The sequence below is a fragment of the Bufo gargarizans genome, unplaced genomic scaffold (genome assembly GCF_014858855.1).
Source record: "Bufo gargarizans isolate SCDJY-AF-19 unplaced genomic scaffold, ASM1485885v1 fragScaff_scaffold_228_pilon, whole genome shotgun sequence".
Classification (NCBI taxonomy): Eukaryota; Metazoa; Chordata; class Amphibia; order Anura; family Bufonidae; genus Bufo; species Bufo gargarizans.
This window is the reverse complement of record NW_025334074.1, coordinates 1-26,385: the sequence shown is the minus strand read 5'-3', so window position 1 is coordinate 26,385 and position 26,385 is coordinate 1. Positions and strand designations below refer to the sequence as shown.

Below are 26,385 nucleotides of genomic sequence, written 5' to 3'. Positions count from 1 at the left end.
AAAGCAGAACTTGTCACAATACATTTCTCCTGCTTCCTGGAGATGGGATCCAGAGTACGTAGCGCAGGACCGACAGTCTATAAAATCCCTCTTTAATTGCCTACAGCACTCTCAGAATAACTCAAAGTATCTGCAGTAGAAGAGTGGTCTGGTCTATAAATACTCCGCACAATAAAGCAGATTACCGGGCGAGGTGAATGCTGATAAATCTGGAAGGTTTGGGATTTGCATCAGACATGTGCCGGCGCTGTAATACATGTCTTAATAACAGAGGATTAGGAGGCATGACCAGGCCGTAACATATGGCTAATTTCTATTGATACTACACATAGACATGAATGCCGGCCATAAAGAGGAGGAATCATTCTCAGGTTGTCACAATGAGATGTAACAAAGAATTTATTATTTAACACCTTTTCCTATAATCACATGTTTTGGTGTATTGCAGGGGCTGGGTGGGCTGCTAGACAGAAAGGCGGGGTGACTTAAAGGAAATCTCCACTTTTACATCAGTTGAATTCCAGGTTGTGTGACTATTGTATCTTTTTCACTCATTTAAGGCTACACTGTATTGTCTTCTCCATTCACAAATTCTCATTTCTTGGGAGATCACATATCAGTCACGTGTCTGAACCACATTTGCCTGATCTCTAATTTGTGTCCTCTCTTTTTCTTCTATTTAATTCAGCCATTTAACATTTGTTTTTTTACTTTGTCTCATAATATGTTCAGGATAAGATGAGGCTTCAGTCTGGTCATTTGTCTCTTTGAGGGTGGTCAAGACCCTACCTTTTCATTTTCCTTGCTGTTCTGTGTAATCTCAGAAGGCAACACTTAAGTTCTACTCTTCCTTCATCCTGTTACACCTAAGAAATCTGACACCTTACCCTACTCCTGGTGACCTTCCTCCATCTTCTTCCAAGTGACCCTCACCTTACTTTACTCCTGGTGACCTTCCTCCATCTTCTTCCAAGTGACCCTCACCTTACTTTACTCCTGGTGACCTTCCTCCATCTTCTTCCAAGTGACCCTCACCTTACCCTACTCCTGGTGACCTTCCTCCATCTTCTTCCAAGTGACCCTCACCTTACCCTACTTTTGATTAACCTTCATCTATCTCCTCCCAATTGACCCTCCCCTTATCCTACTCCTGAGTGACCTTATTCTATCTATATTATCCCAGGCGACCTTCATCTTACATAGTTAATACGGTTGAAAAAAGACATAAGTCCAGCAAGTTCAACCCTGTTCTTATCTGACCTTTATCTATCTTCTCCCAAGTGACCTTCACTATAACCTACTCCCAAGTGACCTTCGTTCATCTTCTGTCTTGTGACCTTCACTTTACTTCTTAGTGACCTTCCTCTATCTCTTTCCAAGTGACCCTCACCTTACCCTGCACATGATTGACCTTCATCTATCTTCTTCCAAGTAACCCTCACCGTACCCTACTACTGAGTGACCTTAATCTATCTACATTCTCCTAAGCGACCTTCACCTTACCCAGCTCATATCTGACCTTCCTCTATCTCTTCCCAAGTGACCCTCACCTTATGCTACTTCTGAGTGAACTTCTTCTATCTCCTCCCAAGTGACCCTCACCTTATGCTACTTCTAAGTGAACTTCTTCTATCTCCTCCCAAGTGACCCTTACCTTACCCTACTCCTGAGTGATCTTCCTCTATCTCCTCCCAATTGACCTTCAGCTTTCCTTGCTCCTCAGTGACTTTATTCTATCTATATACTCCCAAGCGACCTTCACCTTACCTTGTTCTTATCTGACCTTCATCTATCTTCTCCAAAGTGACCCTCACCATACCCTACTCCTAAGTGATCTTCATTTATCTTCTCTCATGTTACCCTCATGTTCTCTCACATGACCTTGATATATCTCCTGTCACAAGACCTTTATATATCTCCTCTCATGTGACATTCACTTTATTCTTCAGTGACCTTCATCTATCTCCTCCCAAGTAACCTTCATCTTACTCTACTCTACAGAGACCATTTGTCTCCTGTCATGTGACCTTCATATTAACCTAGGGTCCTATTACATTGTATTTTTGGGCAGGACAAGCGCCCACAATAGGCATTTATTTGCTTGGCCTTTTACACCGATGCAAAGTGTATCTGGGAGGAAAGGTTACTGGTTCATTTGTTCCTCTCCCATTCAGTTCTATTGATTGCTGCCGGTAAGGGTCATCTTTCATTCTGGGCTTTATTAAGTGATAGGTGGCACAACTGTAGAGGCTAGTTATTGGGAAAGTGTTCCTATGAACACCTATTTCCTGATAATTGGCCAGACCTTTATCTCTATTTGATCGTCTTCTGATGCCTCGTCTCCTAAGCCTACCAAATGTTTGGTTGCATGTTAATAGACCCATGGATCCATTCCTTCCTTTGTATGAAAGGTATGGCCCTGCCTGGTATTGCCCAGCAGATGTTCGATATTCTGCTTGATCATCTGCTATTGGTACTAAAATCTACAACAAGCCCAATGTCTAACATTTGCCAACTTCAATAATAATTAGTGAACAAGAACGACTTGAGAAGGAGACCATGAGGATCATAATAGACCGATATATCCTTACACACTCAGTCATCTTACACCTAGCTCTTCAGATACTTAAGTAAACATGGCTTTTGGTTGAGCAACCAAATCTTTTCCAATGTGGTCTCACATCTGTGGCCAAACTGGAAAAGATTCTGACAGCCATGTATGCACACTTTGATTTTGTTGCTTGAATCCTGGACCAACCTCACAGGGTTTGGCCAACCTTACATGACACTGCTCATCTTGGCTCCTTTTATGACTTACATTTTTTTTCCAAACTTTCCTCTACAATACTTATCTGTCCATCATCTATGACATGTCTCTTCACTCTTCACTCTCTCTCATGACTCTTCAAGATTTCACTCATCTTCTCCAAGACATCTCTTACCTTCCTCGGCTCCACAATGGTGACGACGTAGCTGACACAGTACACACCATGTGGATCCCATTATCCAGATATGCAAAACATCTTGTTCCATTTTCCTTACAATACAGCAGTTTGATTTATTGCTCGATATTAAAAATGTGGAGCGCTAAGACAAGGGAAAGAAAGATGAAAAGATACATCAAATTTTTCATACCTATTAAAAGTACAAAACTCTGTTTAAATGGATCCAAATGTAGAAAGATCCAAGGAGCAGACCCCAAATAGCTTTGCTTTGGTTTTCATTTGTGTTTAACACAAAAGCACATATGTAAGGTCGGTCCTGCTCCAATACCCAGCACAAGAGCTGCTCAAGTCGCTTATCGTCACATTTACATGGAGCCGACTCTGACAGTGGAGAAACAGGACCAGGTCCTTCAGCAGACTTCTCATCTATAATGTAGTCAGTTCAGTCTGTGAGTTAGACAAGACAAGGGAAGCTTTACATTTTTCCTTACATATTAGTAAGTCCTAGGGATACAGTAGCGGTCAAAGATGGCAACCTAAGACTGGCCCATTAGTTCCTAGATCTTCCCTTCTTTCTAGGTGCATGGTTTCCTCCAGTACTCCTCTCCCACCTCCATGACCACCACCCCCAATTGCTATTAACTTTCTAGGTTCTCCCTATTTTATTCTAATCATTGCCTTGAAATTTGCAGCCATCGGTTTCTTTTGCTGTGGAGTGCTTACACAGGTCATCTGTCAACACAGGTTGCTTTGTATTGTTAGATACTTTCCCATCTGCCCTCTGGAGGTGAGCCCGGCACTATGCACTATGGCGGTGCTGACAGTGGGGTTGGTTGACCTGTCAGGGAGCAGGGACGCCGAAATCAATCGGTGCCGGCGTCACGTGCTTCCTGAGGCTGGGCTATGTAAACAGGCAGCTGCTGGCCACAGTTGCCTGTGATTGGTATTCCTGCCTCACTAGCTACTTTTGTGTTTGTTACTCTGGATCTCTGACCTTTTGCCTGTTTCTCTGACTTTACCACTGTGTTTTGATTTTGCCACTGACGTGACCTCCTGGTATTTTACTTTGCTTGTTATTTGACCTTGCTTGATTTTGGACTCTGTTTGGTATTAGACTAGTTTGTGACCTTGCCTTTGCCTGCTGACTTTGTCACTATCGTTATTTCCTGGTTTCACTCTGCAGTGTATTTGACTTAGCTTTTGTACTTTGATCCAGTCCTGGTTATACCTGTCTGGTTTTGAATTTCTGTCTGACTACTCTTTAACCCATTTAGGTTTAGGCCTCTGCACGAGTCAGGGACCGTCGCCAAGTTGTGGGCCACTATTTAGGTCGGATTGTGCGGAAGTAGGTAGGGATAGTAGTGTGGGTGGAGTACAGGGCTGCACTATTCCCTACCCTTCATGAAGTGGGTTGTACATCGACAGGTGGCCCTAAAGAGAGACTCTTTTCATCCTTCAGCACATTTTCCCAGCGAGTATTACCTAAAAGACTTCCTCTACCACCTGGATCTCCACAAGGAGAACCCGTATCCCCTGAAATCTGCATTTAGGAGAGTAAGTGGAAATTTTTTTCCAGTGGGAAGAAACCTACACTTTATACATTCATGATCTATACTTCATGTTTAGTGGCAGGCAGAACAGATATGGGACTTGAGCATTGGGTTCAGAGAAGGCCCCCATTAGGGTGATACACGGGCCCAAACCTTCCTGTGGGCTTCAAAGACTCACTACCCACCAGCCACCGCATTGGACATATGATGTTTCAATTCTTATCCATGGTCACAATGGGAAAATCCGGTTCCTGACATGGTGCCCTTCATTTTACATAAGTGATAATGTACAGGCCCCAATTAGACTTTTTTCCCCCATACCCCATGGACCCACTAAATATATGGCCTAGGCTTGGGAGGTTGCATAAAGATTGTATTATTCTCCTTCATCTCAAATCGCAAGTCACTGAGCTTGAGCAGAAGAACATTCCTCAGGTGCCTACCGATATGGTATTAGACATTGTAGGGGCCCGGTTCTTTCTGATGGCAGCTCTTGGTTCAGACCAGCTTTGAAAAGCTGTATTGGGTTCCTACAGTTTTGTAGTATTTGCTAGGGCTGTTTTAAAGTCCACGTTTCCTTTGGAGAAACGTCTTGAGGTGCGGCACAGATGAGATGGTCATTTGCAGCATATAAAGTGTTCTCCAGGGAAATGTACAGTCTGCAGAGTAAAGCGTCAGGTCTCGTTCACAGTTTGTCAGGAGATCTGCTGTGCGTTTTTATTGAGTGTTACATAAATGGATCCTGTCTTCGATTTCCCTAATTGTTTCTCTCGTCTGCAGGACGGGCCTGGAGGCTATCATGGAGACGTATGCATTCTGGAGGCCACCAGTCCGCACTCTTACCTTTGAAGATTTTACGACCATGCAGAAGCAACAAGGTGAGCTCAGCCTCTATCCAGATACCATGAAGCTACACTTGTTTGGGGGGAGTTTTTATCTTTCATGTGTTGAACAGCTGAGGTTCTGTACCAATGGTTTTAGTTAAAGATGAAAAAATACTCCGAGGATTAGCTATGGAGGTGATGAAAACGGCATTTCTCTCTGGTTATCCACCCAGAAGTTTATGATAATTCTTGGCTCCAGATCAGCCACACATTGCATCACATTAATCGCATTAGAGGAATGAAGTGAGCTGCAGGCGTGGTCTGCTCTGTAATAGCTCTTTGTAGCATCATGGCCGTCCCGAAAATCCAGACCATGCACGTACTCCGCTCCGTACATAGAGTCAATAAAGAAAGTTTGACCTAAAGGAGACACACAATAGATTGGTAGATGTTCTGGCGGTAAAGCATCTGATCCTTTCAGATTTCCAGAGCTTTGTACAAGTAGGGATTCTTGGGAAGACCTCTGATTTCATGGACCTCCATTGAGTAGAACATAGTAGGTATTGTATGGATGCAGAATGCAGATTACATTTCCAGTGTGCTACATGATGTCTTAAAGAGGTTGTCCGTCTGATTACAATTTTTTTTAATTTTTTATAAAAAGGTCAGAACAGAGTAAATTACAGTAAGATGAGTATCACTTACTCTATTATTTTATACTGTTCCGAGCCCTTTTTTACATTTAATAGGCTGGACAGTCACATTGAAGGGGTTTTCCAAGATTAAGATATTGATGACCTATTCTAAGGATAGGTCATCAATATAAGATCATTGGGGGTCAGATACCAGGGAGCCCACCGATCAGCTGTTTGAGGAGGCCGTGTTGTCCATTGTATAGTGGCTGTGCTTGGTGTTGCAGTTCAGCCCCATTCACTTGAATGCGATTGAGCTACACCTAAGTGACGTGACCCATGAACTTGATGTCAGTGGCCTAGAAAGAGGCCATGGTGCTGAAGTCTTCTTAAACAGCTGTGTGTCAGACCACCACCCATCTGATATCCAGGGGTAGACTGGCCCAAGCCCTCTTTATGCTGCTGGCTGGGTAGGATCTGATCCTCTCCGCTTTTAGGAGTCTCAGCTACTTATGCACCTGACCGGTGGCACTGTGTTATTTCGTTCTGCTGAGGCAGTATATTTTGCTGCACTGTGTATTTGGTTCTGCTGGGGTGGTATTCCGTGCTGCACTACGGTCTTGCTGGCACCACCTACTTCTGTTGGCCCACCTTCTGTCAATTTGGACCTGCCTACAACATGGGGCCACTTTAAGTTCCCCTGAGCGTAGACCATCAATATGAAAATCTCTGAAAACCCTATTAACTCTAGTGAGATCTTTAGTTACTCTGTGTTATTAAAGGTGTCGTCCCACCAGAGACGTTTTATTGTGGATTCTGAGACACAGGAATAAATAGGCTTAAGCAATGGCTAAGTGAATAAATGAATTACTGAAAAGCATATAAAGTAAAGAAACGGTCACTTTGCTCAGGTCAAATCCTGGCAAGCTCTCGTTGTGCTGCAGCGCCCACGATATTATATTACAGAATACAATATGCCAGAATATTTGATAACAGGTGTGTGTGTTGTGCACAAGTCCAGCATTAGCAAATACATCTGGTATGTGGCCTTGAATCTGGTATCTAAGCTAGAAGTTTAGAAATGGTAGAAACCCTTCCAGATAGGGATATTTATGGTATATTGCTAGGATATACCATAAATGTCAGATAGATGCAGGCTCCATCTCTGGGACCCCCTCCTGTCTCCTGAACGGAGCCACAAAGTTAGGAGAGAGCAAGACGCGCTTGCGCGACCACCCATTCCGTAAATAGCCGAGATTGTTCTTTCTGATGGCAGAGAATGGAGGGGGTGCAGTGCATCCGTGGTGCACTCTTTGTTCACTTCAGGGGCCACTTCTGCTCCCACCTTAGGACCCGCTCCAATCTAACTGTTATTCCATATTCTAGTGGTATACCATTATTAAAGGTTGTTTAGAAAAAAGAAAAATACAGCATCATCCCTGCCCATAGGTTGTCAGTACTGCAGCTCAATTAACATAATTTGGCTGCACTGCAATACCACATGCAACCTGTAAATGTATGTGGAGCTGTTTTTTAACTGCACATATAGAAAGTACCAAAAGCAGACATCATATAGCTACACTGACACCAAGTTATACGTTTCCAGAGAAATGAAACATGTTTTGTCCTGATGTGAAGGTGTTACTGTTAGTATGTTACTTTGTTACTGAGGGCCTCCTGTATCGCTACAATTTGTCTTCTCAGTGGCTCTCTTCCTCTTTTCTCTTCAACCTTTTCAAATATAATTGCCTTCCCCAATGAGCCAAGCCTCCTCCTAGAAGAATAAGCTTCTAGGGGTTTCCTCAGAGGACATCCCATGTCCATGTGTCCTCCTAGGTGACCCTGGTTTGGAACCTCCTCTATGAACTGCTGTGGCAGACTCATTACATGGAGGACCACTGACTTAAAGAGCCACCATGTAATACGACTTTTTTCTCCATTGTCCAGAAGTGGCTTCAGCTGATCACCACAGCCACTTCTGATCAAGCAGGGGTTGTCGTTGTGAGGTAACCCCTCTGGTCAGTGACATTAGGGAAGGTTTGGACTAATGTGGTGAAGGACCAGCCTTTGGGAGGGTAGAGGGTTACCATTCAGTCAGTAATCAAATTTCATAGGTGTCTATGCTTTTCCTGGTGGTGTCGAGGAGCATCAGAAGGAGATTGGTGTCCTCCTATCCCCCGTGGTTAAAAGTGTGGTGTTGTCAGGGAGCACCGGAAAGGGTTTCATTTAACAGAATGGCACTTTTAGTGTTAATGCTTTGCTCATCGGTTCAGCGGCAGGTGGTGACCTTTATGGTCAGGTGGACATGGACCATTAAGATTCATTACTTCAATGTTCAGTAGAGGGTAATTAGCTGAGGATCACATGGGCAGACACCGGCCTGGCATCGGTCTCTATGATCTCCTGACTGGGAGCAGGTCTGACATCACAACCATCACTACTGGTGACCTTAATATAACATAATAAGTGCCAACGTCCTGTTCAGAGGGTTATTATAGTAACACGTTTTAGAATTAATTTTATTGTCTGCATACTGAGTGTGGAGGATCCGTATACTGATGTGTATGTATCTTTATCCTCATATGTATGATTGTAGATGATCTGTATACTGATGTGTATGATTGTGGAGGATCCGTATACTGATGTGTATGAGCGTGGAGGATCCGTATACTGATGTGTATGAGTGTGGAGGATCCGTATACTGATGTGTATGATTGTAGAGGATCCGTATACTGATGTGTATGAGTGTGGAGGATCTTTATCCTCATATGTATGATTGTAGTTGATCTGTATACTGATGTGTATGATTGTAGAGGATCTGTATACTGATGTGTATGAGCGTGGAGGATACGTATACTGATGTGTATGAGTGTGGAGAATCCGTATACTGATGTGTATGAGTGTGGAGGATCCGTATACTGATGTGTATGATTGTAGAGGATCTGTATACTGATGTGTATGAGTGTGGAGGACCCGTATACTAATGTGTATGATTATAGAGGAACTGTATACTGATTGTATGAGCGTGGAGGATCCGTATACTGATGTTTATGATTGTAGAAGATCCGTATACTGATGTGTATGAGCGTGGAGGATCCGTATACTGATGTGTATGAGTGTGGAGGATCCGTATACTGATGTGTATGAGTGTGGAGGATCCGTATACTGATGTGCATGAGTCTGGAGTTGCTGTAGCAGTGTACAGGTTGAAGTCTGTGAGATCCTCTGCGGTGTACAGGTTGAAGTCTGTGAGATCCTCTGCGGTGTATGGGTTGAAGTCTGTGAGATCCTCTGCGGTGTACAGGTTGAAGTCTGTGAGATCCTCTGCGGTGTACAGGTAGAAGTCTGTGAGATCCTCTGCGGTGTACAGGTTGAAGTCTGTGAGATCCTCTGCGGTGTACAGGTAGAAGTCTGTGAGATCCTCTGCGGTGTACAGGTTGAAGTCTGTGAGATCCTCTGCGGTGTACAGGTTGAAGTCTGTGAGATCCTCTGCCGTGTACAGGTTGGAGTCTGTGAGATCCTCTGCCGTGTACAGGTTGGAGTCTGTGAGATCCTCTGCGGTGTACAGGTTGAAGTCTGTGAGATCCTCTGCCGTGTACAGGTTGGAGTCTGTGAGATCCTCTGCCGTGTACAGGTTGGAGTCTGTGAGATCCTCTGCCGTGTACAGGTTGGAGTCTGTGAGATCCTCTGCCGTGTACAGGTTGGAGTCTGTGAGATCCTCTGCGGTGTACAGGTTGAAGTCTGTGAGATCCTCTGCGGTCTACAGGTTGGAGTCTGTGAGATCCTCTGCGGTGTACAGGTTGGAGTCTGTGAGATCCTCTGCGGTGTACAGGTTGGAGTCTGTGAGATCCTCTGCGGTGTACAGGTTGGAGTCTGTGAGATCCTCTGCAGTGTACAGGTTGGAGTCTGTGAGATCCTCTGCGGTGTACAGGTTGAAGTCTGTGATATCCTCTGCGGTGTACAGGTTGAAGTCTGTGAGATCCTCTGCGGTGTACAGGTTGAAGTCTGTGAGATCCTCTGCGGTGTACAGGTTGAAGTCTGTGAGATCCTCTGAGGTGTACAGGTTGAAGTCTGTGAGATCCTCTGCGGTGTACAGGTTGAAGTCTGTGAGATCCTCTGCGGTGTACAGGTTGAAGTCTGTGAGATCCTCTGCGGTGTACAGGTTGAAGTCTGTGAGATCCTCTGTGGTGTACAGGTTGGAGTCTGTGAGATCCTCTGCGGTGTACAGGTTGGAGTCTGTGAGATCCTCTGCGGTGTACAGGTTGGAGTCTGTGAGATCCTCTGCGGTGTACAGGTTGGAGTCTGTGAGAACCTCTGCGGTGTACAGGTTGGAGTCTGTGAGATCCTCTGCGGTGTACAGGTTGAAGTCTGTGATATCCTCTGCGGTGTACAGGTTGAAGTCTGTGAGATCCTCTGCGGTGTACAGGTTGAAGTCTGTGAGATCCTCTGCGGTGTACAGGTTGAAGTCTGTGAGATCCTCTGAGGTGTACAGGTTGAAGTCTGTGAGATCCTCTGCGGTGTACAGGTTGAAGTCTGTGAGATCCTCTGCGGTGTACAGGTTGAAGTCTGTGAGATCCTCTGCGGTGTACAGGTTGAAGTCTGTGAGATCCTCTGCGGTGTACAGGTTGGAGTCTGTGAGATCCTCTGCCGTGTACAGGTTGGAGTCTGTGAGATCCTCTGCGGTGTACAGGTTGGAGTCTGTGAGATCCTCTGCGGTGTACAGGTTGGAGTCTGTGAGATCCTCTGCGGTGTACAGGTTGAAGTCTGTGAGATCCTCTGCGGTGTACAGGTTGAAGTCTGTGAGATCCTCTGCGGTGTACAGGTTGGAGTCTGTGAGATCCTCTGCGGTGTACAGGTTGGAGTCTGTGAGATCCTCTGCGGTGTACAGGTTGGAGTCTGTGAGATCCTCTGCGGTGTACAGGTGAAAGTCTGTGAGATCCTCTGCGGTGTACAGGTGGGAGTCTGTGAGATCCTCTGCGGTGTACAGGTTGAAGTCTGTGAGATCCTCTGCCGTGTACAGGTTGGAGTCTGTGAGATCCTCTGCCGTGTACAGGTTGGAGTCTGTGAGATCCTCTGCCGTGTACAGGTTGGAGTCTGTGAGATCCTCTGCCGTGTACAGGTTGGAGTCTGTGAGATCCTCTGCGGTGTACAGGTTGGAGTCTGTGAGAACCTCTGCGGTGTACAGGTTGGAGTCTGTGAGATCCTCTGCGGTGTACAGGTTGAAGTCTGTGATATCCTCTGCGGTGTACAGGTTGAAGTCTGTGAGATCCTCTGCGGTGTACAGGTTGAAGTCTGTGAGATCCTCTGCGGTGTACAGGTTGGAGTCTGTGAGATCCTCTGCGGTGTACAGGTTGGAGTCTGTGAGATCCTCTGCGGTGTACAGGTTGAAGTCTGTGAGATCCTCTGCGGTGTACAGGTTGAAGTCTGTGAGATCCTCTGAGGTGTACAGGTTGAAGTCTGTGAGATCCTCTGCGGTGTACAGGTTGAAGTCTGTGAGATCCTCTGCGGTGTACAGGTTGAAGTCTGTGAGATCCTCTGCGGTGTACAGGTTGAAGTCTGTGAGATCCTCTGCGGTGTACAGGTTGGAGTCTGTGAGATCCTCTGCCGTGTACAGGTTGGAGTCTGTGAGATCCTCTGCGGTGTACAGGTTGGAGTCTGTGAGATCCTCTGCGGTGTACAGGTTGGAGTCTGTGAGATCCTCTGCGGTGTACAGGTTGAAGTCTGTGAGATCCTCTGCAGTGTACAGGTTGAAGTCTGTGAGATCCTCTGCGGTGTACAGGTTGGAGTCTGTGAGATCCTCTGCGGTGTACAGGTTGGAGTCTGTGAGATCCTCTGCGGTGTACAGGTTGGAGTCTGTGAGATCCTCTGCGGTGTACAGGTGAAAGTCTGTGAGATCCTCTGCGGTGTACAGGTTGGAGTCTGTGAGATCCTCTGCGGTGTACAGGTTGAAGTCTGTGAGATCCTCTGCGGTGTACAGGTTGGAGTCTGTGAGATCCTCTGTGGTGTACAGGTTGAAGTCTGTGAGATCCTCTGCGGTGTACAGGTTGAAGTCTGTGAGATCCTCTGCGGTGTACAGGTTGAAGTCTGTGAGATCTTCTGCGGTGTACAGGTTGAAGTCTGTGAGATCCTCTGCGGTGTACAGGTTGAGTGCTCATTAATATTCATGATGTCCTCTGGTATCTTTACATGCCTTGGAATAAAATATACTGTATATTCTTGTGAATACAGAGACTCCATCTACATCAGAGATAACATTCTTCTCTCTACTTTTGTCCTAGGTGGCAGCACAGGAACATCTCCTACAACCTCGAGCACTGGGACTCCATCTCCCTCAGCATCTTCTCATCTGCTCTCTCCATCTTGCTCTCCACCAACCTTTCATCTGACACACAACTCCTTCAATGTGGGCTGCCGTGAAAATCAGCTATGCAACCTTAACCTGTCGGAGTACCCCGCCTGTGCCAGGAGCAACATGGCCGCACTCCAGGGCTACTCCAGCCTGAGTGATAATGGATACAACAGGCTGCAAGGAGGAAACTCTGCTGGTACCCAACCATCTGAGACCTTTATGTCCCAGAGGACTTCCACCTTAATCTCTGGAATGCCCACTACTTCCTCTTTGCCAAGCAACAGCAAGATGGATGCATATAGCGGGCAGCTGGGCTCTTACCCAACCTCACAATTTCAATATATGATGCAAGCTGGAAACCCTTCCTCCAGCTCCTCCTCCTCGCACATGTTTGGAAGCAGCCACATGCAACAAGGTTCCTACAATGCCTTCTCCATCCACAACCCTTACAACCTTTATGGATACAACTTCCCAGCTTCTCCTCGCCTGGCAGCGAGCCCCGAGAAACTTACTGCACCACAAGGCACTTTACTCTGTTCCTCACCCTCTAATGTTGCCTTTGGGGACAGGCAGTACCTGTCCTCGGGTATGGATGCCATGCACATGATTGGCAACCCTCCAAGCAATCAGCAGGCCTCAAATGCCTGTGACAGCAGACAGTACGGAGGTGTCCCTGGGTCATCATCACAGATGTCCATACATATGGTTTGAAGACCGTCTGGGTCTTTGTGGAATGGTCAGTAGAAACCACAGTGCCTTAAAATAGTAGGATTAGCATGGAGCCATGACTGTCTCATGGGAGGTGGCGGATGTACAATGCAGTTGTCATGGACCTAGCTTGCAGTGTAACCTGTAGATCTCTCCTGTTTTTGGATACTATGTTGAAGAGCCTCTGGACGTATGGTGGGAACATCCTCACTGCTTGATCAAACTGAAGCCCCTCGGGGTCTTTTAGTAGGATGTTGAACCCGACAATCAATTCGGAACAAATATTTGGTAAAAAATACAAGACTTTGTGAAAGTGTTGGACATCTGTGGACGCTACTCTGGAAATCATTGGGTGGTGGTGGTTGTGGTGTTGGATATTCGAGGAATGTTGTGTTACAGGACTTCTGTTGGATGTAGACGTTGGGGTTGAACTTGTGACTCCACGTGGCAGGCCGGCTGCTGGGAAATCGGAGCATGGAGATTAATTGTGATGAGGAGATGAGGGGGAAAATGCTCCTTTGAACTGGTCATTGGGAAGTGAGGTGGAACGGGTGCGAGAACGTTTTAGACAGATGCCTCAGTGGATGTGTGTCACAGGAGATCATCACATGTCCAGGTTACGAGATGAGCGTATCTTCTCGTCCAGACACTTAAACAAGTATTATTTACCCCATGTAAATACAGCAAAGACGTTTTCCTCTGTTTCTTCTGTCTCCTAGATGTGTTCACATTAAGGAATTGTTGTGATATTAAAAGTGCACTTTGGAGCGATCGGGGCGATGGCTTCTTCTGAAATGTAGACATCACACTAGAACATAATGGAAAGCTTGGGATTTATCGCAGGGTTGGTGGTCCTCCAGTCTTCACACAAGGGAGTGGTCCGAGCCTTGCTGTCTAGAGGTTTCCTTCAAGGCTTGTCTTCCAAAATATGAAGAATTTATACCAAATCCGCTCCCTTGAGAGTAGATAATATCCTGTGCCTGGAGCGCTCGTAGCTTCACCATTCTGTGCCTTACACTAATTATCTGTATATTATAGATGATGTTGGCGATATTACGGGGTGTCCGCTAAGGTTCAGCGTCTAACCATGATTCTGATACCCAACCGCAGCTTTTTGGGTGACTTTTTCCAGTGGAAATTGTACTTATTGACCCTGCCACGTGGATGTATTAAGTCTGAGTACATTCCTATGGGAGGTGGCCACATACAAGTGCACATGACACGTAGGTCTAGATGAGGAGATACGTAAGTGTCTCATCTCCTGTCCTACCCATTGGGAAGAACGGCTTGCATGTAGCGGTGGTGATGGCCTTGAGGTCTACCAGGAGTCTCAGATTATCTCACCTTTGCTGAGTGTGCACTCACACTCATCTTATCACAAGGCCTGGGGATGAGGTCTGATTCACCCATTGAGCCCAGAAGCCTGAGGCCCACAACCATGAAGAGCTAGTCCGAGGGCAGGGCCATGTAGACCAGGCGGCAGGGGCCACTTGTGCAAGAAAAGTGAACAGGTCCCAGCTCTCCAATAGCTTTCATGAAGTACCCCCTTACATGCCATTCAGTAGATAGCAGGAAGCAGTGGCCCCCAGCAGGAAGCAGTGGCCCTCCCTTTTCTCACTGGGCCCCAGGTGTAGACAGTGCTGTAGGATGCATCCTCCACCTTCATGACATCATGCAGATGTCATTCAGTCAGTTGTTGTCTAAGGACGGCCGAAGCTCGAAGAGCTCTGCTCTTCCCGCTCTTCAGTGCAGGTTCTGTTTGTATCTACGGTGTAATTATTGCGCTGCTTTATCGCTTCATTTATATCGCTTTTCTTTGAGTCTTCTGACGTCATGAGAGCAGCAGGCCCCTGCAACCCCTCACTGCCACGCCATTATCATGGAGCCCGAACCTAAGGCGGGATATCGTTCGGGGCGGCACACAACTTCTATTTATTGTCTTGCTGTATCACTTTTATGGTTATTTTACATGATGCTGTGCGGTAATGTGTAAGCAAGATAAATGCAGGACTGGGGATAGCAGTAACATGTGGACGTGGGCTCTGTGGGGCCAGGTCTGCTGCTCTTGTGAATGGTATAAAACCGCAGCTGTGTGATAATGCAGATATGACATAATCCGATTTCTGTTTGTTGATGTGATGTAGATAATAATATTTAAGTGCGAAGTGGTTGTGGGGGAGGGGAGAGCAGCGATCAGCTATGTAACACATCACTGTGTATAAGTGCCAAGCACACAGAAGCTCAATAAATATCTCTGCTCTAACGTGTCTCATACCGTCCAGTCTCCGAAATATTACATAATCTGTGTGGGAAATTCACTACCATATGAGAAGACTTGTAACTATAGCGGTATTATAGTAGGTATATTCTTGTACATAGGAGCAGTATTATAGTATTTATATTCTTGTACATAGGAGCAGTATTATAGTAGTTATATTCTTGTGCATAGGAGCAGTATTATAGTAGTTATATTCCTGTACATAGGAGCAGTATTATAGTAGTTATATTCTTGTACATAGGAGCAGTATTATAGTAGTTATATCCTTGTACATAGGAGCAGTATTATAGTAGTTATATTCTTGTACATAGGAGCAGTATTATAGTAGTTATATTCTTGTACATAGGAGCAGTATTATAGTAGTTATATCCCTGTACATAGGAGCAGTATTATAGTAGTTATATTCTTGTACATAGGAGCAGTATTATAGTATTTATATTCCTGTACATAGGAGCAGTATTATAGTAGTTCTATTCTTGTACATAGGAGGCAGTATTATAGTAGTTATATTCTTGTACATAGGAGCAGTATTATAGTAGTTATATTCTTGTACATAGGAGCAGTATTATAGCAGTTATATTCTTGTACATAGGAGCAGTATTATAGTAGTTATATTCTTGTACATAGGAGGCAGTATTATAGTAGTTATATTCCTGTACATAGGAGCAGTATTATAGTAGTTATATTCTTGTACATAGGAGGCAGTATTATAGTAGTTATATTCTTGTACATAGGAGGCAGTATTATAGTAGTTATATTCTTGTACATAGGAGCAGTATTATAGTAGTTATATTCTTGTACATAGGAGCAGTATTATAGTAGTTATATTCCTGTACATAGGAGGCAGTATTATAGCAGTTATATTCTTATACACAGGAGCAGTATTATAGTAGTTATATTCTTGTACATAGGAGCAGTATTATAGTAGTTATATTCTTGTACATAGGAGCAGTATTATAGTAGTTATATTCTTGTACACAGGAGGCAGTATTATAGTAGTTATATTCTTGTACATAGGAGGCGGTATTATAGTAGTTATATTCTTGTACATAGGAGGCGGTATTATAGTAGTTATATTCTTGTACATAGGAGGCAGTATTATAGTAGTTATATTCTTGTACATAGAAGGCAGTATTATCGTAGTTATATTCTTGTACATAGAAGGCAGTATTATAGTAGTTATATTCTTATACATAGGAGCAGTATTATAGTAGTTATATTCTTGTACATAGGAGGCGGTATTATAGTAGTTATATTCTTGCACATAGGAGGCAGTATTATAGTAGTTATATTCCTGTACATAGGAGCAGTATTATAGTAGTTATATTCCTGTACATAGGAGCAGTATTATAGTAGTTATATTCTTGTACATAGGAGCAGTATTATAGTAGTTATATTCCTGTACGTAGGAGGCAGTATTATAGTAGTTATATTCTTGTACATAGGAGCAGTATTATAGCAGTTATATTCCTGTACGTAGGAGGCAGTATTATAGTAGTTATATTCTTGTACATAGGAGGCAGTATTATAGTAGTTATATTCTTGTACATAGGAGGCGGTATTATAGCAGTTATATTCTTGTACATAGGAGGCGGTATTATAGTAGTTATATTCTTGTACATAGGAGCAGTATTATAGCAGTTATATTCTTGTACATAGGAGGCGGTATTATAGTAGTTATATTATTGTACATAGGAGCAGTATTATAGTAGTTATATTCTTGTACACAGGAGGCGGTATTATAGTAGTTATATTCTTGCACATAGGAGGCAGTATAATGCACTTATACGGTATAGGGTGTGAGGTCTGCACAGCCATTAGAATGTGAGATATCTCCGTGACAATTATACGTTTCTATCTGCGGTGATTTCCCCGTCTCTCTCTGTTCTGGGGGTTCCTGTCGGATTTCTGCACAGTATAATCAGTGGGCTGCTCCCAGAACCAATGCAGTGTAACTTTACAAATACTTTCAGTTACATCCAGAGCTGTATTCCCAATTCTGCTGTTATGCCATGTCCTCTACTCCAGTCACATCCAGAGCTGTAGTGAATGTACTGCTGTAACATCATGGCTAATAATTCAGTCTCTTTCAAAGCTGCAGGTATAATTCTGCTGCTTGCCATTAGAGTGCTGACCTTCGCCTCCACCGTCTGCGCTCCTGTGTAGCTGTATACTATGCCGAAAGCATTATGGGGGTGCAGAAGAAGCCCCAGGGCAGAAGGTGTCTTATACAGACCCTGAACTAGCAGGGACAGCCGTAAGATGTGAGCACCTGCATCCTGAGATCTAACATGAGACAGGAGGACTTTGAGTGCTGCTCTGGATGTGACTGGAGCATGAGACCTGAAGGTCTACTTGTCTTTGGAGATCTTTGGTTCTGAGGGGACAGATTTCCACTATTTTTCATCCTCTCCAGATGGAAACCAGATCTTGTTTTAAGTGCAAATTTCCTCAGCATTATGTCTTCAGCCTCCTCCATATAATAACATCCAGACATCGTCCCAGATCAAAGATAAGTCCATCGCTTGTGGCCACTGAGCGCTGTACCCCACATACGGCGAGCTGTGGGGGGCTCCCAGAACATCAATCCCCGAGAAAGGCCTGGAGACGTCGGACACCAGTGACAAATTCACATCTGCTCTACCGTCAGTGTTTTAAAGGGCCAGTACACTGGGAAGGAATTTATCTGACGGGAGTAAAGAACCATGACAAACGACATACGTTATACCCCATTACATCTACTACTCCAGTCACATCCAGGGCTGCAGTCACAGTTCGGCTGGCTCCCTACCATTATCTCCTCAGAACCTCCTGCTGCTCCAGTGTCTGTACACCGTGTGCAGAGCAGGAGTGTGGCTGGCAGCCAGGGGCGCACATAAAGGTGAGGGGGCCCATAGCAAAGACAGAAACGGGGCCCTTCTGGCGCTGGTTAGCTGGCTGGCAATATAGTAGTCATTAATTCAGAAGCAGCTGACAGAACTTTGAATGCAGCTCTGGATGTTGCTGGAATCATCTGCTACAATTTATCTAGAAATGAGTCCCAAGAAGATATCATCCCATCATGCACCAAGGCGTCCTCACATCCCGAGTACATGACGGCTCAGAGTTTTCTCGTGACTAGTCCTAGGTGGCACCAAATCTTACGTATGTCTGCTACTGCAGTGCCGTAACACACTAGGGCCTCCTCTTGTCAGCAGCAGTAGTCCCACAATGCACCAGGACTCACTCGTGTCAGCAGTGGTAGTCCCACAGTGCACCAGGGCTCACTTGTGTCAGCAGTGGTAGTCCCACAGTGCACCAGGGCTCACTCGTGTCAGCAGTGGTAGTCCCACAATGCACCAGGGCTCACTCGTGTCAGCAGTGGTAGTCCCACAATGCACCAGGGCTCACTCGTGTCAGCAGCAGTAGTCCCACAATGCACCAGGACTCACTCGTGTCAGCAGTGGTAGTCCCACAATGCACCAGGACTCACTCGTGTCAGCAGTGGTAGTCCCACAATGCACCAGGGCTCACTCGTGTCAGCAGTGGTAGTCCCACAATGCACCAGGGCTCACTCGTGTCAGCAGTGGTAGTCCCACAATGCACCAGGACTCACTCGTGTCAGCAGTGGTAGTCCCACAAAGCACCAGGGCTCACTCGTGTCAGCAGTGGTAGTCCCACAATGCACCAGGGCTCACTCGTGTCAGCAGCAGTAGTCCCACAATGCACCAGGACTCACTCGTGTCAGCAGTGGTAGTCCCACAATGCACCAGGACTCACTCGTGTCAGCAGTGGTAGTCCCACAATGCACCAGGGCTCACTCGTGTCAGCAGTGGTAGTCCCACAATGCACCAGGGCTCACTCGTGTCAGCAGTGGTAGTCCCACAATGCACCAGGGCTCACTCGTGTCAGCAGTGGTAGTCCCACAATGCACCAGGACTCACTCGTGTCAGCAGTGGTAGTCCCACAAAGCACCAGGGCTCACTCGTGTCAGCAGTGGTAGTCCCACAATGCGCCAGGGCTCACTCGTGTCAGCAGTGGTAGTCCCACAATGCACCAGGACTCACTCGTGTCAGCAGTGGTAGTCCCACAATGCACCAGGACTCACTCGTGTCAGCAGTGGTAGTCCCACAATGCACCAGGGCTCACTCGTGTCAGCAGTGGTAGTCCCACAATGCATCAGTGCTCACTCGTGTCAGCAGTGGTAGTCCCACAATGCATCAGGGCTCACTCGTGTCAGCAGTGATAGTCCCACAATGCACCAGGGCTCACTCGTGTCTGCAGTGGTAGTCCCACAATGCACCAGGGCTCACTCATGTCAGCAGTGGTAGTCCCACAATGCATCAGGGCTCACTCGTGTCAGCAGTGGTAGTCCCACAATGCACCAGGGCTCACTCGTGTCAGCAGTGGTAGTCCCACAATGCACCAGGGCTCACTCGTGTCAGCAGTGGTAGTCCCACAATGCACCAGGGCTCACTCGTGTCAGCAGCAGTAGTCCCACAATGCACCAGGACTCACTCGTGTCAGCAGTGGTAGTCCCACAATGCACCAGGACTCACTCGTGTCAGCAGTGGTAGTCCCACAATGCACCAGGGCTCACTCGTGTCAGCAGTGGTAGTCCCACAATGCACCAGGGCTCACTCGTGTCAGCAGTGGTAGTCCCACAATGCACCAGGGCTCACTCGTGTCAGCAGTGGTAGTCCCACAATGCACCAGGACTCACTCGTGTCAGCAGTGGTAGTCCCACAAAGCACCAGGGCTCACTCGTGTCAGCAGTGGTAGTCCCACAATGCGCCAGGGCTCACTCGTGTCAGCAGTGGTAGTCCCACAATGCACCAGGACTCACTCGTGTCAGCAGTGGTAGTCCCACAATGCACCAGGACTCACTCGTGTCAGCAGTGGTAGTCCCACAATGCACCAGGGCTCACTCGTGTCAGCAGTGGTAGTCCCACAATGCATCAGTGCTCACTCGTGTCAGCAGTGGTAGTCCCACAATGCATCAGGGCTCACTCGTGTCAGCAGTGATAGTCCCACAATGCACCAGGGCTCACTCATGTCAGCAGTGGTAGTCCCACAATGCACCAGGGGTCACTCGTGTCAGCAGTGGTAGTCCCACAATGCACCAGGGCTCACTCGTGTCAGCAGTGGTAGTCCCACAATGCACCAGGGCTCACTCGTGTCAGCAGTGGTAGTCCCACAATGCACCAGGGCTCACTCGTGTCAGCAGTGGTAGTCCCACAATGCATCAGGGCTCACTCGTGTCAGCAGTGATAGTCCCACAATGCACCAGGGCTCACTCGTGTCAGCAGTGGTAGTCCCACAATGCACCAGGGGTCACTCGTGTCAGCAGTGGTAGTCCCACAATGCACCAGGGCTCACTCGTGTCAGCAGTGGTAGTCCCACAATGCACCAGGGCTCACTCGTGTCAGCAGTGGTAGTCCCACAATGCACCAGGGCTCACTCGTGTCAGCAGTGGTAGTCCCACAATGCACCAGGGGTCACTCGTGTCAGCAGTGGTAGTCCCACAATGCAACAGGGCTCACTCGTGTCAGCAGTGGTAGTCCCACAATGCACCAGGGCTCACTCGTGTCAGCAGTGGTAGTCCCACAATACACCAGGGCTCACTCGTGTCAGCAGTGGTAGTCCCACAATGCACCAGGGCTCACTCGTGTCAGCAGTGGTAGTCCCACAATGCGCCAGGGCTCACTCGTGTCAGCAGTGGTAGTCCCACAAAGCGCCAGGGCTCACTCGTGTCAGCAGTGGTAGTCCCACAATGCATCAGTGCTCACTCGTGTCAGCAGTGGTAGTCCCACAAAGCACCAGGGCTCACTCGTGTCAGCAGTGGTAGACCCACAGTGCACCAGGGCTCACTCGTGTCAGCAGTGGTAGTCCCAAAATGCACCAGGGCTCACTCGTGTCAGCAGTGGTAGTCCCACAATGCACCAGGGCTCACTCGTGTCAGCAGTGGTAGTCCCACAATGCGCCAGGGCTCACTCGTGTCAGCAGTGGTAGTCCCACAAAGCACCAGGGCTCACTCGTGTCAGCAGTGGTAGTCCCACAATGCATCAGTGCTCACTCGTGTCAGCAGTGGTAGTCCCACAAAGCACCAGGGCTCACTCGTGTCAGCAGTGGTAGACCCACAGTGCACCAGGGCTCACTCGTGTCAGCAGTGGTAGTCCCAAAATGCACCAGGGCTCACTCGTGTCAGCAGTGGTAGTCCCACAATGCACCAGGGCTCACTCGTGTCAGCAGTGGTAGTCCCACAATGCACCAGGGCTCACTCATGTCAGCAGTGGTAGTTCAACAGTGCACCAGGGCTCACTCGCCTCAGCAGTGGTAGTCCCACAATGCACCAGGGCTCACTCGTGTCAGCAGTCGTAGTCCCACAATGCACCAGGGCTCACTCGTGTCAGCAGTCGTAGTCCCACAATGCACCAGGGCTCACTCGTGTCAGCAGTGGTAGTCCAACAGTGCACCAGGGCTCACTCGTGTCAGCAGTGGTAGTCCCACAAAGCATCAGGGCTCACTCACGTCAGCAGTGGTAGTCCCACAATGCACCAGGGCTCACTCACGTCAGCAGTGGTAGTCCCACAATGCACCAGGGCTCACTCGTGTCAGCAGTGGTAGTCCAACAGTGCACCAGGGCTCACTCGTGTCAGCAGTGGTAGTCCCACAATGCACCAGGGCTCACTCGTGTCAGCAGTGGTAGTCCCACAATGCAACAGGGCTCACTCGTGTCAGCAGTGGTAGTCCCACAATGCACCAGGGCTCACTCGTGTCAGCAGTGGTAGTCCCACAATGCACCAGGGCTCACTCATGTCAGCAGTGGTAGTTCAACAGTGCACCAGGGGCTCACTCGCCTCAGCAGTGGTAGTCCCACAATGCACCAGGGCTCACTCGTGTCAGCAGTCGTAGTCCCACAATGCACCAGGGCTCACTCGTGTCAGCAGTCGTAGTCCCACAATGCACCAGGGCTCACTCGTGTCAGCAGTGGTAGTCCCACAGTGCACCAGGGCTCACTCGTGTCAGCAGTGGTAGTCCCACAAAGCAACAGGGCTCACTCACGTCAGCAGTGGTAGTCCCACAATGCACCAGGGCTCACTCACGTCAGCAGTGGTAGTCCCACAATGCACCAGGGCTCACTCGTGTCAGCAGTGGTAGTCCAACAGTGCACCAGGGCTCACTCGTGTCAGCAGTGGTAGTCCCACAATGCACCAGGGCTCACTCGTGTCAGCAGTGGTAGTCCCACAATGCAACAGGGCTCACTCGTGTCAGCAGTGGTAGTCCCACAAAGCACCAGGGCTCACTCACGTCAGCAGTGGTAGTCCCACAATGCACCAGGGCTCACTCGTGTCAGCAATGGTAGTCCCACAAAGCACCAGGGCTCACTAGTGTCAGCAGTGGTAGTCCAACAGTGCACCAGGGCTCACTCGTGTCAGCAGTGGTAGTCCCACAAGGCACCAGGGCTCACTCGTGTCAGCAGTGGTAGTCCCACAATGCACCAGGGCTGACTCGTGTCAGCAGTGGTAGTCCCACAATGCGCCAGGGCTCACTCATGTCAGCAGTGGTAGTCCCACAATGCACCTGGGCTCACTCGTGTCAGCAGTGGTAGTCCCACAATGCAACAGGGCTCACTCGTGTCAGCAGTGGTAGTCCCACAATGCACCAGGGCTCACTCGTGTCAGCAGTGGTAGTCCCACAATGCACCAGGGCTCACTCGTGTCAGCAGTGGTAGTCCAACAGTGCACCAGGGCTCACTCGTGTCAGCAGTGGTAGTCCCACAAAGCACCAGGGCTCACTCACGTCAGCAGTGGTAGTCCCACAATGCACCAGGGCTCACTCGTGTCAGCAATGGTAGTCCCACAAAGCACCAGGGCTCACTAGTGTCAGCAGTGGTAGTCCAACAGTGCACCAGGGCTCACTCGTGTCAGCAGTGGTAGTCCCACAAGGCACCAGGGCTCACTCGTGTCAGCAGTGGTAGTCCCACAATGCACCAGGGCTGACTCGTGTCAGCAGTGGTAGTCCCACAATGCGCCAGGGCTCACTCATGTCAGCAGTGGTAGTCCCACAATGCACCTGGGCTCACTCGTGTCAGCAGTGGTAGTCCCACAATGCACCAGGGCTGACTCGTGTCAGCAGTGGTAGTCCCACAATGCGCCAGGGCTCACTCATGTCAGCAGTGGTAGTGCCACAATGCACCAGGGCTGACTCGTGTCAGCAGTGGTAGTCCCACAATGCACCAGGGCTGACTCGTGTCAGCAGTGGTAGTCCCACAATGCGCCAGGGCTCACTCGTGCCAGCAGTGGTAGTCCCACAATGCGCCAGGGCTCACTCGTGCCAGCAGTGGTAGTCCCTCAATGCACCAGGGCTCACTCGTGTCAGCAGTGGTAGTCCCACAATACACCAGGGCTCACTCATGTCAGCAGTGGTAGTCCCACAATACACCAGGGCTCACTCGTGTCAGCAGTGGTAGTCCCACAATGCACCAGGGCTCACTCGTGTCAGCAGTGGTAGTCCCACAATACACCAGGGCTCACTAGTGTCAGCAGTGGTAGTCCCACAATACACCAGGGCTCACTCATGTCAGCAGTGGTAGTCCCACAATGCATCAGGGCTCACTCGTGTCAGCAGTGGTAGTCCCACAATACACCAGGGCTCACTCGTGTCAGCAGTGGTAGTCCCACAATACACCAGGGCTCACTAGTGTCAGCAGTGGTAGTCCCACAATACACCAGGGCTCACTCATGTCAGCAGTGGTAGTCCCACAATGCACCAGGGCTCACTCATGTCAGCAGTGGTAGTCCCACAATACACCAGGGCTCACTCATGTCAGCAGTGGTAGTCCCACAATGCACCAGGGCTCACTCGTGTCAGCAGTGGTAGTCCCACAATGCACCAGGGCTCACTCGTGTCAGCAGTGGTAGTCCCACAATGCGCCAGGGCTCACTCATGTCAGCAGTGGTAGTCCCACAATACACCAGGGCTCACTCGTGTCAGCAGTGGTAGTCCCACAATACACCAGGGCTCACTCGTGTCAGCAGTGGTAGTCCCACAATGCACCAGGGCTCACTCATGTCAGCAGTGGTAGTCCCACAATACACCAGGGCTCACTCGTGCCAGCAGTGGTAGTCCCACAGTGCACCGGGGCTCACTCGTGTCAGCAGTGGTAGTCCCACAATACACCAGGGCTCACTCGTGTCAGCAGTGGTAGTCCCAGAAAGCAGGCAGAGGACTAATGAAATCCTAGATGGCCCCCTTGATGACGGCTGCCTCCTGCCCCATGAAGCTGCACATGCACGAGGACTCTGCGAGGAGGTGCTGTGTTCTCCTGGTGCCCACAGCCTGCCGGGGAGAGGAGGCGCCAGTCAGGCTTCTTGCTGGTGCGTCGGCTCCGCTCTCTCTCATTACCAGATTTTTTTCTCTGCATGAGGCTAAGCCCTGAAAGTCTCTTTTCTGCTGTTTAGCATGGAATCCTCATCAAAAACTTGGCCGGAGTCTTTTATAATGTGCGTAAAACATGGAGCTGAGGTTTATTCCAGCTGAAAACTCACATCTTGCTATAAAATACTCAGCATTTCCAATGAGTCCATTTGGCTCAGACACAAGACTCATGTCGCTGCCTCAGTCTTTTTTCTACAAGCTACAAATAGAAAACCTTTCCCAAATGCCCCGGATTCACCAGGGTGCAGAGTGTGGGCCCATCGTGCTGAGCTCCACCACTGGATGGGATTGAACAGGTAGTTGGTGGCTCAGTGTCTCCTATGGTGCCAAGATGACTTCACTATTTTGGGGTGTAGCTTGCCAAGGCAGAAAAAGCCAGAGGGCCCTGGTGTCTGAGGGGGCTCAGGTGGGGGACTGGTGCAGATTTTGAGACCAGGAGAGAAGTTACCGTTGATTGAGGAGCTCTACCCACCACTCCCTATATCCAGACAGCCATAGTTATTCCCACCTTCTAATACTCTGCTCTGAGAGCCCCCCTACATTAGGTGACCCCACTGTTCAGCCATACAGCTGCCTAGGTCTCAAAGCAATCTCTGTTCTTTCCCTTTAAATGTCCTGTGTGCCGTTTTGCTCAGATGAAGCATGACGGGAGAGATGCTCTTGAATGAGAACATGTTTTCAAGCTGATATAATGGAGCCAGGATGTCATGAACAAGCAGGAAGGATCTCCACATATGCTCATGACAGGGCCCCAGGTAAGGAAGGATTTTGGCACGATTCATCTCCTTGTGGTCAGAAGCGGCCTTCTCTTTCTCCGGACTTTCATACGAAGATGCCATAAATAATTTCCACATCTGAAGTGTGATCAGTGATAAGATGGATGATGGTTGTGCTGTTCCAGATGTGGTAATCGTATACAATCATCTCACCATTATACCGGTGAAATAAGGTACAGCAGAGACTCTGCCAGCGCTCAGGACACAAGATAAGAAGCTGAACCGCGGCCAATGGGATCTAAAATAAAACTGACATCAGCCAGTAAAGGCTCATCTATAATAATAATACAGCTCAGAAGTCACATCAAAGAGCCTTCTTATCCTCCTCTTCATCAGTCTCCTCCTCACCCTGATCCTGCTCCCCTCCTTCTCTTCATTCTCATCTTTCTTCTGCTCATTCATCTTCTCATCCCTCTCCTCATCATCCTTCTGTTCATCCTCATTCTCCTCCTTATCCTTCTACTGATCCTCACATCATTTTCTTCCCCCTAATCCTCCTTAGCCTTCTGCTCCCCCTCCTCCTATATGCTCTCCTCCTCATCGTCCCTCTCCTCCCTTTGCCTTCTCATCCTTTTTTTCCTCCTCATCCTTCTCATCCCCCTTATTCTCCTTTCCCTCCTTTTCATCCTGTTACTTCTTATCCTCCACCTTAACTCTCATCATCCTCTTTCTCATCTTGATGCTCATCCTTTTCCACACTTTTTTTCTCATCCTGATCCTCCTTCTTCTTAGTGTCCTTCTTCTCATCCTAATCTATCCTCCTTCTCTTCCTTTTCATCCTGCTCCTTCTCACCCTGATCCTCCTTCTTCTCAGTCTTCTTCTTGTCATCCTACTTTTCCTTCTCCTCCTTTTCCTTTTCATCCTGCTCCTCCTGATCCCCCACCTTATCTTTCTCCTCCTCA

At 48.0% G+C, this 26,385-nt stretch overlaps 1 protein-coding gene across 1 annotated transcript in view; it reads left to right on the top strand.

The window, feature by feature from the left end:
- TBX15 (T-box transcription factor 15) overlaps nt 1–15,275 on the top strand; it is a 101,007-nt gene extending 85,732 nt beyond the window's left edge. Inside the window, exons 7-8 of the mRNA XM_044272921.1 lie at nt 5,276–5,373; nt 12,230–15,275. Coding sequence (XP_044128856.1) covers nt 5,276–5,373; nt 12,230–13,011 — 880 coding nt within the window. The 3' untranslated portion in view covers nt 13,012–15,275. The remainder of the gene's footprint in view (nt 1–5,275; nt 5,374–12,229) is intronic.
- The last annotated feature ends 11,110 nt before the right edge of the window (nt 15,276–26,385 follow it).